We start from the raw sequence: 13,136 nt of genomic DNA on the forward strand, positions 1-13,136 counted from the left end.
AGCCCATTTGTATGAGGAACAGTGACCATGCAGAAGAACAGAAAGTTCTCACTGGGCCCGTGAATCTTGGCCAAGAGATCCTTCCTCTGTCAAAGTCTCACTTCCGTACTGGGCAGCTGTGCATTCTCAAAGAGTCCTCAGAAAGGAAGCCCAGCTCCTCCCTCCAGGTTGAGCCTGGCCAAAGGCTGAAATCACAGCAGCTGGCAGGGTCAGAAATCCTCCCAGCCGGCCAAACATCGGCTGACCACTGGGATGAGGTACGCAATTCTCTTGGAAGCCCACTGCCCACATGACTGCATCATAATGAGCTCAGAAACCTCAGTGAGCTTTAAAAGGGAGTGAGAGAGGATTTATGAAAGACAGGTCCATTAGTTATGATGTGAACCTCCATGTTCAGAAGCAGTGTAGCCCTGAATACCCGTCACCAGGAAACAACAATAGGAGAGGGCTGCAGTCTTCACGCTCTGCTTCTGGCCTTCCAGAAGGCATCTGGCTGGCCATTAGACTAGCTGGACCTTGGGCCTGGCCCAGCACAGCTCTGCTTAGGCACTTCTCTGCTAGGGATGCTTTTACCAAAATGCCTTCCATGTAACAGGAGGAGTGCAGCAGCAACTATCAGCCCCCCAGGACCTGCAGCCTGCCTGCCTGCCTTTACACCTCCTTCACTCAGGGCTGCCCAGATCGTGCAGCAACTGGGGCAATCTGCCCCACCAAGTAAGGGGCCCCTGCCCGCTCGTCCCTTGCCATAGGGATAATGGGCAGGGAGCACCCATTTGTTCCCAGGGCACCTGGGCAAGGAGAAGCTGCATACGAGGATCCTCACATATATAGTCCACCAACTTTGCATACACAGGCATGAGTCCTTTTAGAGGGGCCCCAACATCACATCTGCCCCAGGTCCCCAAAATCCTCTGGGCATCTCTTCCTCCCCACCCAGCACCTGGCACTGTTCCAGTGTGCAACAGTGGGACACACACACACACACCCGCCGATTCCCTTTTCCTTGCCATGCAGCATTTGTCCTGCTCCCCCCCCCCCGCTTTTATTTCAAATAAGATAACAACAGTATATATCACATAATCAAGGACAACAATTATATATCTGTATAACGGGAAAATAAAGAAAAAAATAGAAAGATCCCTTAAGCATAATAAAATACAACTTGCCAAAGAAAAAAGGGAAACAACAAACACCTTCTTCTATTCAAAACAAAAAATTCATTGAAACTTGACCAAATTACTGAAAATTCCTCTTCTTTTACCTTTCTGTCAAAAACAAACTGAATTCAAATGCTGACAAGGAACACATATCAGTTATCCAAAGTTGCAATTCAGGAGTAAATTTGTCCTTCCGGTGCTGTATTATAATCCTTTTGGCAACCCCCGCAAGCACCAAGAATCCACAATTCTTGATGTAATGCTAGATTCCATATGCTGAAATATACCCCAGCAAACATGAACATCCTTGACAGGATGCAACTGGTTTTTAGCAGCTTCATGCCTCCGAGGCTGAAGGTGGCCTATAGCCCTTAGACCAGTAGGCCCATCTCTGCTTGCATTTCAGAGGGCAGTAAAAACTCACCCATTTCAACCAATTTTTCACACACCTGGAGTTGTACAGATGCTCCATTTAGACAGTGATGTGTTGAGGCAGCTACCTGATAGGCTTACAGTTGATATTTACACTGTTTCGTGGTGGTCCAGAAAATTAGATTACTTTCATTACTGTTTTGATATGATTTACATTAACTTATACATTATGTTAATTTATATTGCACTACTGCTTTGGTGTGATTTATACATAAAGAAGCTGGATAAAAGCTATTTTGAAATACAAAACTAGAATACCAACCTTGAGACGCTTTTCTAAAAACTGGGCACCGCCTTCGGCTCCGTAGAAAAATTCATATGGGAAGCTCCAGTCGCGGACAAGGAATATAAGGGACTATAGAAGTGACCAAAAAACCCCATACAAAACAAAACAAAACAATCATGTATTATCTACTGTCAGGTCTCTCTGCATCAAGACATTTACCAAAAAAATACCCTTTCTGTGGACTTTGGATCAGGGTCTCAGATTACATGATGTGCCTAAGTAATCACTCCGCTCTGTTCTGGGCTGCTCCCTTAGAATCCTGTGTCCAGTTCTAGACTGTACATTTTAAGAACCATGTTGATAAACTAGAACAGGGCAACCAATATGGGGAGGGGTCTGGAAACCAAGACCTATAAGGAACGGCTGAAGGAGCTGGGGGTGCTTAGCCTGGAGAAGAGAAGGCTTAAGAGGAGATAGAGTAGCTATCTTCAAATATCTGGAGGGCTGTGTCACATGGAAGGAGGAGAGGACCTGTTTCCTATTGCTCCCTCCTGAGGGCAGGACTACAACCGAGGGGTTGACATTCCAAGGAAGCCGATTGAGGCTAGACACTAGAAAGAACTTCCTCACTGTAAGACATGTTCAGTAGCAGAACAGTCTGCCTTGCGCAGAGATTTTTGGAGGTCTTTAAACACAGGCTGGATGGCCATCCGTCAGAGAGGCGATAACCATTTCCTGCCCTGAGCAGGGAGGTCCATCTAGAAGACCTCTAGGTACCTTCCGACTCTATAATTCTGTGGTCCCAAGAAATGAAATGAAGAAATCTATCCCTGTTCTGTTGCGTTGCAGCACCAGGACGGGGGTGGGATTCCCATATAGGAACAGTGTGTCTGTGGGGGCAGGGTGGGCTCCTTCTAGTATCCTCCCACCTGGAAAGGCTTCAGGAATGTTTCCTCCATGGCCAGCCTCCCGTATTCCGTGAAGAGCTGGAATGAGAAGTAAAATGCATTAGCTCCACCCATATGCTTCAGGTTGTGAGGGGGAAACCAGGAGTCAGGAAACAAGAGGGGCAGGCTACCAGGGAACAGAAAACACCAGGATGGAGACGGGCTGGGATGATTGCAATGCAGAATCATAATTTTCCCCCAGCAAGGCTCCTGTGTCATTAACAGCCATCTGACAGACAGAAATGTAACAGGTGAAGCTTTCCTCCTCATTACAGCACTTACTCAAAACATATATTAGTTCATTCTAGTTAACTGAAGCATAATCCTGTATTTTGTCTAGTTGTTTTTCGACACTAGGTATTTTCATTTCTTTAGTCTTTGCAGCTTTAGCTTACAGCAATTACCATAAATGAGATCTATTCTTTATCAGGGAGTCTAAAAACAGTATATGGGGGGATATTAAAGGGTTTAATTAGATATTATAATCTAAGGGTTCCCAACCTTGGGGTCCCCAGATGTTGTTGCATTACAACTCCCATCATCCTTAAGCTTTTGCCACTATGGCAGAGTATGATGGGAGTTGCTATCCAACATCATCTGGGGACCCAAGTTAAACATTATACTGTTTAAACATTTTCCAGTTTGGGGGTGGGTTGCAAATGGACAATTCCACCGCAAAGCGCCGAAAATCTGTCTCTCTTTCTGGCATTTCCAACACATTAAGCTATAGTTTCTTATTTATTTTACTTATAATTATAGGAGTAGTGTACCATCTGGACTGACATTCACAACACCACTCCCTAATATCCACGTGCCTGTGAAACGCCACCCGCATTCCTCATGAACCTTCACTGAACTGAAATAGGGACATAGGAAACTGCCATATACTGAGTCAGACCATTGGTCTATCTAGCTCAGTATTGTCTTCACAGACTGGCAGCGGCTTCTCCAAGGTTGCAGGCAGGAATCTCTCCCAGCCCTGTCTTGGAGAAGCCAGGGAAGGAACTTGGAACCTTCTGCTCTTCCCAGAGTGACTCCATCCCTTATGGGGAATATCTTGCAGTGCTCACACATCAAGTCTCCCATTCACATGCAACCAGGGCAGACCCTGCTTGGCTAAGGGGACAAGTCATGCTTGCTACCACAAGACCAGCTCTCCTCTCCTGGGGCCAGGCTGTCACCCCTACCACATTGGCTAGGTGGTTAAAGGCATGCATAGCTCTAGCCTACGAGTCCCCAAACCTTAGGGTGCCCACTAAGGTGTTTGCCACTCAACCAGAGCTGCAGCTACATCTGCGGCTTTCTCTATGAATGCCCCGGTACAGGATATTTGCAGAGCAGTCACCTGGTGGGCGCCATCCACCTTCACTAAACACTGCAAGTTGGATGCCTTCACCTGGCAGTTGGAGGCGAGTTCTCCATCAGGTTCTCGTTTCAGAACAGGCGTGGGGCTCCCTCCCTGGTTGGGCTTAGGGATGTCCCCTCCCTGGTTGGGCTTAGGGTTGTCCCCACACATGAGACGCCCTTGGACTGCAGCAGCAGAGAATGGAGCCATCGGTTACTCACTGTGAAGGCTTCTTCTTGCTGCTGCATCCAAAGGCGTCTCGACCCGCCCTGTAGCACCAGCGCCTACTTTAAAGAGATACACTGAAGGGGTCATCTCTTTTGATAACTTCTTTGTCCTATCAGAACCTAGCCTAGAAAGGAGTCACAAGACTTTTCCTGTTTTCCAAATTAGTTTGAATTTGTTGGTCTTTAATTAATACTAGTTTAAAGTGGTTTTTTCTTCATAGAGGTACTCTTTGCCTCTGGTCCTAAAAGAACTGGGGGGGGGGTCATGCTCCTCCCAGCCTTAAAAAGCCTAACAATTTGCATAGTCCTGCCTTCTAGAGTCACCTGGAGGAGCATAACCCACACATGAGATGCCCTTGGATGCAGCAGCAGCAAGAAGCAGCAGCCTTGGCATTGAGTAGCCAATGCTCCATTCTCTTCTTCCATGCAGCCCCCCCACAATGGCCTCTGGCCAGTGTAGCCGGGGATAATCAGGGCTGCAGTCTAACAACATCCAGGGTCCCAAGGCTGGGCACTCTTACTGTAAGGAAGCATAGCAGAAGTGGCTTTGCACAAATCAAAAAGCCAATCAGCGAGGAACTCAGGAAGAGCATTACCTGCAAATGTTGGAGGTCATCTTCTTGTACATTCTGTGACAAGTTGTACACCTGGGTTCAAAACAACCACAAGAGTGAACATTACTGAAAGCAGCCCTGGCTGCTAAGGAGCTTTCTGCAGACATGTTCCAATGCCCGCGTCTCACTCTGGCCAGGGAAGGGTCTTCCCCCAGCCTATGATCCTGGGCATCTCTCTCCCCAATTCCCTGATGTTAGAACCAGCCAATAGTCGATGGGAGGCCCACCCCTCCTCTGTCCCCAGCCAAGCTGCCCCAGAGTTCATCTTCACCAGCTGTGGTACCACTGGTGGGTTTGGAATAAAGGGGAAAGGGGCGGAAGCACCCCTTCGGACCAGCTTCACTGACCAGCCTCCCCAAAAGGAACTTATCGAATTGCTATATATCAATTCAGATCCTTGGTCCATCCAGCTCAGTATTGTCTACACTGACTGGCCGCGGCTCTCTTAGGCGGGATCTCTCCCAGCCCCACCTGGAGATGCTGCGGCCAGGGAGTGAACCCGGCACCTTCTGCATGCAGCGCCTGAGCTTCAGCCTGATCCCCTCAGGGGAATCTCTTACAGCAGACAATGCTCACAATGTAATCACCCAGCCAAATGCAAACCAAGGTGAAGCGGACCTTGGCAAAGCAGACAATTCAGGCTCACTACCATAAGACCGGCTCTCCCTCCCCGCCCCCCCATCCACCCCCTGCCAGACTTCCTTCTCTCTACTCTAGATCTGGCCGTTCTTATGAGGATGACAAGGGGAGTGAGGGGAAACCAAACACTTCTGACCTCCTGTTGCTCTTCCCTGACCTCCATTGTGGATGGACAGGCTCACATGACAAGCCATCGGCTGGTCAGCCTTGCTCTTGGACATCAAGAAACAACACGGTGAGGGACAGGATAGTGGAAGGATTACATTAATTGCTGACGAAAAGCTCTGATGGATCAGACCAATGGTCCATCTATGCCAGCATCCTGCTCCCAACAGTGGAAGTCAGCTCCACCACAGACTCCTAAAGGGGCACAAAGGCAACAGCCCTCCTTGTTGTTTCCCCCAGCAACTCATATTCACAAGTAGACTGCCTCTATACATGGAGGCTGCATATAGCGATCATAACTTTTATTTATTTATTTTTATTTGTTTGTGTGTGTTTGTCACTTTTATATACCAGCCTATATAAAGTCTCAGGGTGGTTTACAATCCAAACAACCACCGAAACTGAAGAATCATATAAACAGATTAAAATAACCTTAAATACTACTACTACGAATATTTATATACCGCTTTTCCAAGCTGTTTACATAGACAAATAAGAATAAATAAAGATGGATACCTGTCCCCAAAGGACTCGCAATCTAAAAATATATATAAGAGAGACACCAGCCACAGCCACTCGAGGGATGCTGTGCTGGGGCTGGATAGGGCCAGTTGCTCTCCCCCTGCTAAATAAAGAGAATCACCACTTTTAAAAGGTGCCTCTTCGCTCAATTAGCAGGGCAACAGAGCGCTTTTTATTTAAAGTTTAAATAAAACTTTAAAACATCATAAACGAAAAGCCTAATAAAACAGGTGTGTTTTATAAAACACATCTGTTTTTTCAGGTTACTGACAGACCTATCTCCCTCCATGAATTTGCCATTGAAGCTGGAGGAGCCCACCAGGAACTTCCTAAATCTTCTGATTTCGTAGTGGGTCTTCTGCCAAAGTGGGGCAGGGGTTGTTGTATCAAGCATGTGTCAAGCCTCCATACAAGTTGATGGGCTCTGTTCAGTTTGCAAGTTGTGCAGGCCTGATACAAACACAAAAGAGGGTTGCCTCTTCAGCATGGGTTTGTAATGCCAGACACCCCCATTGGCTCTTTAGCATCTTCCTGTATTATTTTGGGTGTGATCCTGGGGGCCACCTGAAAGCACCACTGGGGAGCGCTGAACCCTAACGGAAGAAACTCTTTCCTAGGAGATCAAAACAGACATGGATTATATGCTGAAGAGCTAAGCCACTGTGAGGATCCTAGTTCTTTTCATCCTGTCCCAGCTGGTCAATACAGAGCACCGTCCACCACCTTCTTGCGTGTGACTCACGCAGCTGCCACAGACCATCTTGGTTACCTGTATGGAGCTAATCATAGTGCTGAGAGCAAAGACGGTGGCTGAATCCCGCAGGGTCGACTGGCTGTCAAAGGTCCCCTGAGTGTCCATCAGTAGCACGGCAACCTGCACAGAAGGGCAGAGAAAGCGTTTCTGGGACTGATGTTTGGCCACAAAGGAAGAGGGAAGAAAGCAGCTTCTGCCATTAACAAGAGAAATAACAGCCAACATGAGGGGACCATTCCATCAAAGGCTATTGCACCACAGCTATTGCAAAGGCTATTGCGCCACGGGGGGCTATTGCGCAACTTCAAAGGCAGCCCTGATGGTGTCGCAACAAGGCTGCTGCCAAAAAACTTGAAAAGCACTTTGGGGCAGTAGCACATTGCTCCTCCACAACAGAAGGCGCTCCGCAATGCCACCCAAAAGTGCTTTTTGAGTCTTTTCACAGCAGCTTTATTCTATTTTCACAACACCATTAGGATTGCTTCTGAAGTTGCACAGCGGCCCTGGTGGGTCCCTTACCTCGGCAGAATGCTGCCCATCATGTAGATAAATATTTCCTAAGAATATTTACATGCTTCTTTTCAACAACAACAAAAGTTCACAAAACATTTCACATAGCAAAAAGGAGTGAGAAAAAGCACAAGAAAGCGATTCCCAGTCCCAAGGGGATCACAATCAAAAACAATTTTATTTTTTTAATTTAAAATATTTCTATACCACCCCAAACTTGCATCTCTGGGCAGTTTACGATTAAAATCATTTAAAACATTTAAAACCCAATATTAAAAATGTTAAAACTATAAATCTAATTTAAAGCCTGGGTGAATAAATGTGTCTTCAGTGCCTTTCAAAAAGTTGCCAGAGATGGGGAGGCTCTTATCTCAACAGGGAGTGCATGGGATGCTGTGTCACTCCCACGGTAGCTGAAGCAAGTTCAACCCCAATTGTGGGGTCCCAGAGTGTGGCCAGAGACAGACGATGCTGGAGCAGCAGGCCAGGGGCTAGGAGAGGCCATGGAAGACCAGACACGGTCTGGCGAGACAGGATCTTGGCCTCTCAGGAGAATTGCGAGGCTTCCCAGGGTTATTTAAGTACCAGGCCTGTGATGAGTTGGGCACAGAAGCTGCGGTGGACGAGGAGTTCATGTAAGCCCGGGGGGACGGGACGGGGGGGTAACACACACAACGCTGCTAAATATTAAAAGACTTCAAAAAGGTGCCTCTTTGCCCAGTTCGCAAGGACCTAAGGTCACAACGAGCCATACTAATTTCTGAACATTTTAAACAAGCAAATAAACCCAGGAATGCTTTGTTCAAAAATTTGGCTTCTTGCAGGCCAAATCTAGGTCCCAGCTGCCACGACTCCAGATCCAAAGCCCCACCCACCTGCAACTGAGGGACAAGATGGACAGTTTGAGGATGAGATGGACTAGGAAGACCTTATGACCCAGGCCACAGGGGGCCCCATGCTGCCAGGACACCCCACCTCCCACCAGCAACACTGACCCCTTCTCTATTTTATTTTATTTTATTTTATTTTATTTTAACATTTATATCCCACTCTTCCTCCACGCTGGTTCTCACGCACTGAAACCCCACAAAGACCGCATTTGTCTCTTCAAACACACACAATTCAGGGAGAGATCTTCCCCGAGGTCAAGAATGGCTCATTATGGGGGAAGCTCTCTCTCCAAGCACAGCAAACCCTGCAATGTCCCTCCCCAGTTCAAAAGTGGCTGTTGCCTGTCCCCAATGGCCTACTGTCTGACCATGGCCTCCGCTGGGGACAAAGCATACCCAATGGTGTTGGGTAGGCGATCAGCCCCTGAATCCCCATTCTCCACCAGCTCCAGCGTTGTGCGTTAAGCCCCCACCCCCCTGTCCCCCGCTCATGGGCTTACATGAACTCCTTGTCCAAGCACGGTGGTGAGCAGGGACTGGGGTTCCAGTAGACTCCATGCGTGGAGGGGCAGGGCCTACAGGTGGACTTCCACAGACACCCTACCAGGCACAGCGTCCCAATGGGCAACAGAACACCCCAACGGGGCTACCGTGCCTTGAGAATCAGGTGCTCCCCAGCACACAGAGTTTAGCCATCTCTGGCGTCAGCCAATCGGGGCTGAAAGGTTCGGGGAGTCTGCCAGGGCAATGGCTCTCATCAACACAACACGGCTGCAGTGACGACCCAAAACGACCCCGGCAGGCTGAGAATGGCCACAAGGAGCTGCTCGCCTTGTTGCCATCCGGCTTGTCCACGAGGAAGACTTCGCTCCAGATCTGGATGCCCGTCGTCTCCCGTTCTGAGCCGCCTCGCCAGGAAAAACCCGTCAGAGGCTCGTTATCGTCCCCAAGCCAGTCGGCCAATTCCTGCAAGGGCCAGAGAAGGCAAGTAAGAAAGGTGTGTATAGGCCTGGCATGCACAACCAGCGGAGCCACCAAGCCAAAGCGCGCACACACACACACACACACACACACCACTAACCATGCACGTGTTTTGCTACCTGTCAAATCCCTGGGAGGGCATGACAGGTGCCAAAGGTTACTGAGTGTCTCTGGAGTTAACCGCTAGGCCCCATGGCTGCTTTGTGGCATTCTGAGCTCTGCGTGTACCTATCTGGCTCCTGTCTCAGAGCCAGGTTCTGGTGGGCTCTTATGGCAAGAAACTCTCTCTCCGCCACAACGGAAAAGCACCGTTTCATCCTCCTTTGGGGCCATAACGGCACTCTAGCTGCTCGAGTCCTGGGCACCAGGTCCAGAGCTCAGGTGCATTTCAAGCACCTGTAGGACCCAGGATCCACCCTATTATTATTATTTCTTGTTTACACAGTCAGACAGGTGTTATTGACTGGTTTGTTTTATCCAGACATCAAGTCCTTCCCAAGGACCTGGGATGCCAGAATTTTATTATCAATGTTGTTGCTGTTATTATTATAGATATCATCACAGAATATAGGCTGTTCCCAGTAAAGTTGCTTTTTGTAATTGGCTGGCGGAGATTTCTGTGGCCCCTTTGGTGTTGAGGTGCTCTTCAAGGTCTTTGGGAACTGCACCCAGGGCGCCAATTACCACTAGGATTATTTTTGTCTTTTTCTGCCACAGCCTTTCAATTTCAATTTGTAGATCTTTGTATTTGGTGGTTTTTTCTATTTCTTTTTCTTCTATTCTGCTATCCCCTGGTATTGCTGTGTCGATTATTTTGACTTGCTTTTCTTTCTTCTCGACTACAGTGATATCTGGTGTATTGTGTGGCAGATGTTTGTCTGTTTGTAGTCGGAAGTCCCATAATATTTTTCATCTTCATTTTCTTCAACTTTTTCAATTTTATGGTCCCACCAATTCTTGGCTACAGGTAGCTTGTATTTTTTGCAGATGTTCCAGTGTATCATCCCTGCTACCTTGTCATGCCTTCCTTTGTAGTCAGTCTGTGCGATCTTCTTACAATAGCTGATCAGGTGGTCCACGGTTTCATCTGCTTCTTTACAAAGGCGGCACTTGCTGTTTGTTGTGGATTTTTCGACTTTTGCTCTTATTGCATTTGTTCTTAGTGCCTGTTCTTGTGCAGCCAGTATTAAACCCTCTGTTTCTTTCTTCAAGTTGCCATTCTTAAGCCACTTTTTAATTATTATTATTTATTATTATTATTATTAATTATTATTATTATTATTATTATTATTATTATTATTATTATTATTATTAACTGCACTTTGAAAGGCAGCTAAGAAATTGTGTTAATGACTCATAAATATTATTAATTTTTAGCATGTCCTTCTTCTAGGACCTCAGGGCAGGATTCATGGTCCCTTCATGCATCCTCACGCAACATCCTGTGAGGAGGACCGATTGGTCCCAGGTCACCATATCAGCTTTGTTGGTTAAGCGAGAAGTTAAACCTTGGCCTCTCTGGTCCACTTCCAGCATTCTGTCCCAAGGGTCCCAGCTTTGGTTCCCCAGATGCTGTTGGACTACAGCTCCCATCATCCCCAGCCCCAATGGTCAAAGCCTTTTGGGGTTGGAGATAATGGGAGCTGTAGTCCATCTTTACCTGGGGACTCAAGGCTGGGAACCTCTGCCCTAGCCAATGCCATGACACCACAGTGACTCTAAACCAAGCCTGCTCAACTTAGGCCCCCCCCCACAGCTGTTTTTGGACTATAACTCCCACAATCCCCAGCCACAGTGGCCAACAGCCAGGGATTATGGGAGTTGTAGGCCAACATCTGCAGGAGGGCCTACAAGTTGAGCAGCCCTGAATGTGGCATGCAGGGGGTGAGGGGTCACGATGTGCTACCTTGACTGTGCCATCGTGGTCCTGAGGCAAAATGAAAGAGCAAGCCAAACAGAGCATGCAGAATGAGGCCACAGTCTCTGCCACAGCCAATGCCAACGTACCACGTTGTACATATATCTCAGCATGAAGTCCATCAGGAACGACTTCCCTTTCCGAAAAGCCCCTGCCACCGAGACAGCAACCACTTCCCGATCCCGCACAGCTTCCGCCAGCAAAATGCGGTTGAGGGCAGCTTCATCCAGCTCGAAGGAGTGGTCATCTTTCACAATGAGCACCTGCACCGGCCGGGCCTTCCCATCCGCCTCTTCCTCCTCAGAGCTCCACTCATAATTCTTTTCTGAAAATCCACCTGTTTCAAGACAGAGAGCGATCAGGGCAGAACAGGTAAAAGCAGGTTCCTGGAGCTTTGACTGCCAAGGGGACGCGAATGTGCAAAGTGGGGGGTGAGGGTGGTTTGCATTTGTAAATGAGAACTGACAGGCAGGAGTGGGGGGCATGAGGCTCCTACCTCATCTGCCCGTGAGGTAGGAGTGGAACCACTGCAAATAAGTGCCTCCCACCCTCAATCCCCACAGACATTCAAGAAGGATACTTTGCTCAATAGTATCGAAGGCCACCTAGAGATCCAAAAGGACCAACAGAGCCACACTCCCTCTGTCAATTTGCAATCGGAGATCATCCATCAGGCCGACCAAGGCAGTCTTCACCACGTAGCCCACCTGGAAGCCAGTTTGAAATGGGCCTAGATAACCAGTTTCCTCCAAGACTGCCAGGAGCTGGGAGGCCACCACCCTCTCAATTCCCTTGCCCAGCCATGGAAGGTTGGAGACAGACCTATAGTTGCTCAGCTCTGAGGGATCCAATCCAGGCTTCTTCAAGAGTTCTAATGATTGCCTCCTTAAGATAGGAATGCATCCTGCCCTCCCTCAGGGCAGCATTTATAATATCTGCCAGGCCTTCTACAACAACCCCCCTGTCAGACAGTATAAACCATGTCTGACAAGTGTCAAGAGAACAGGTTTTAGGCTGCACTATTCTATGATACAGCCTAAAACCTGTTCTCTTGACACTTGTCAAGATCATGTCCACATCATCAGGAGTCACAAACTGAAACTGATCCAGCCGAACCACATAAGAAGAATTGCTGGACACCTCCGCATTAGACTCTCAAATAATTGTGGGGCCTGTCTAAGATGGCCCAAATATGAGATTTTATCTACAAAATACTCATTAAAAAATCACAACAGGTAATTGATGGTTCCAAATTCTGATTCAAGGGAGGAGGGGCACTTACTAGCCCTCTCACAACCCTAGACAACTCCACTGGACATGAGCTTGAGGATGCAATACAGCTGCATAGATTGCCTGTGCACAGGTCTTCAAATGTGCTCCATATTGTAAAAGCTGATATGTTGGCGATGCAATGCATATATGTAATCTGTCAAATTCGAGTCTTTCTCCACTTGCACTCCAGTCATCTGCCTTGCCACTTGTCCCTCTCATAGTTCTTCCATATACCAAGGGGTCAGTTTTGAAGCGGGTCGTAGAGGATGCTTAGCAGTGATCATGTCTACTGCCCTAGTGAGTTTGCTGTTTCAGTTCTTCACCAGGGTGTCAACAGGATCACTGCCAGAGCCAGCACTAAATCCTTCCAAGGCATCTTGGAATCCTATTGGATCAATAACTCTCCTAATAGGCCCCTCTCATAGGAACATAGGAAGCTGCCATATACTGAGTCAGACCATTGGTCTATCAAGCTCAGTATTGTCTTCACAGACTGGCAGCAGCTTCTCCAAGGTTGCAGGCAGAAGTCTCTCTCAG

At 47.8% G+C, this 13,136-nt stretch overlaps 1 protein-coding gene across 1 annotated transcript in view; it reads right to left on the reverse strand.

Moving 5' to 3' along the window:
- ATL1 (atlastin GTPase 1) overlaps positions 1-13,136 on the reverse strand; it is a 52,758-nt gene that overhangs the window by 19,976 nt on the left and 19,646 nt on the right. The window contains exons 2-7 of the mRNA XM_053284440.1: positions 11,417-11,664; positions 9,260-9,394; positions 7,044-7,148; positions 4,931-4,981; positions 2,745-2,801; positions 1,852-1,944 (exon numbers count right to left, since the gene is read on the reverse strand). Coding sequence (XP_053140415.1) covers positions 1,852-1,944; positions 2,745-2,801; positions 4,931-4,981; positions 7,044-7,148; positions 9,260-9,394; positions 11,417-11,664 — 689 coding nt within the window. The remainder of the gene's footprint in view (positions 1-1,851; positions 1,945-2,744; positions 2,802-4,930; positions 4,982-7,043; positions 7,149-9,259; positions 9,395-11,416; positions 11,665-13,136) is intronic.

This window comes from Hemicordylus capensis, chromosome 1 (assembly GCF_027244095.1).
Source record: "Hemicordylus capensis ecotype Gifberg chromosome 1, rHemCap1.1.pri, whole genome shotgun sequence".
NCBI lineage: Eukaryota > Metazoa > Chordata > Lepidosauria > Squamata > Cordylidae > Hemicordylus > Hemicordylus capensis.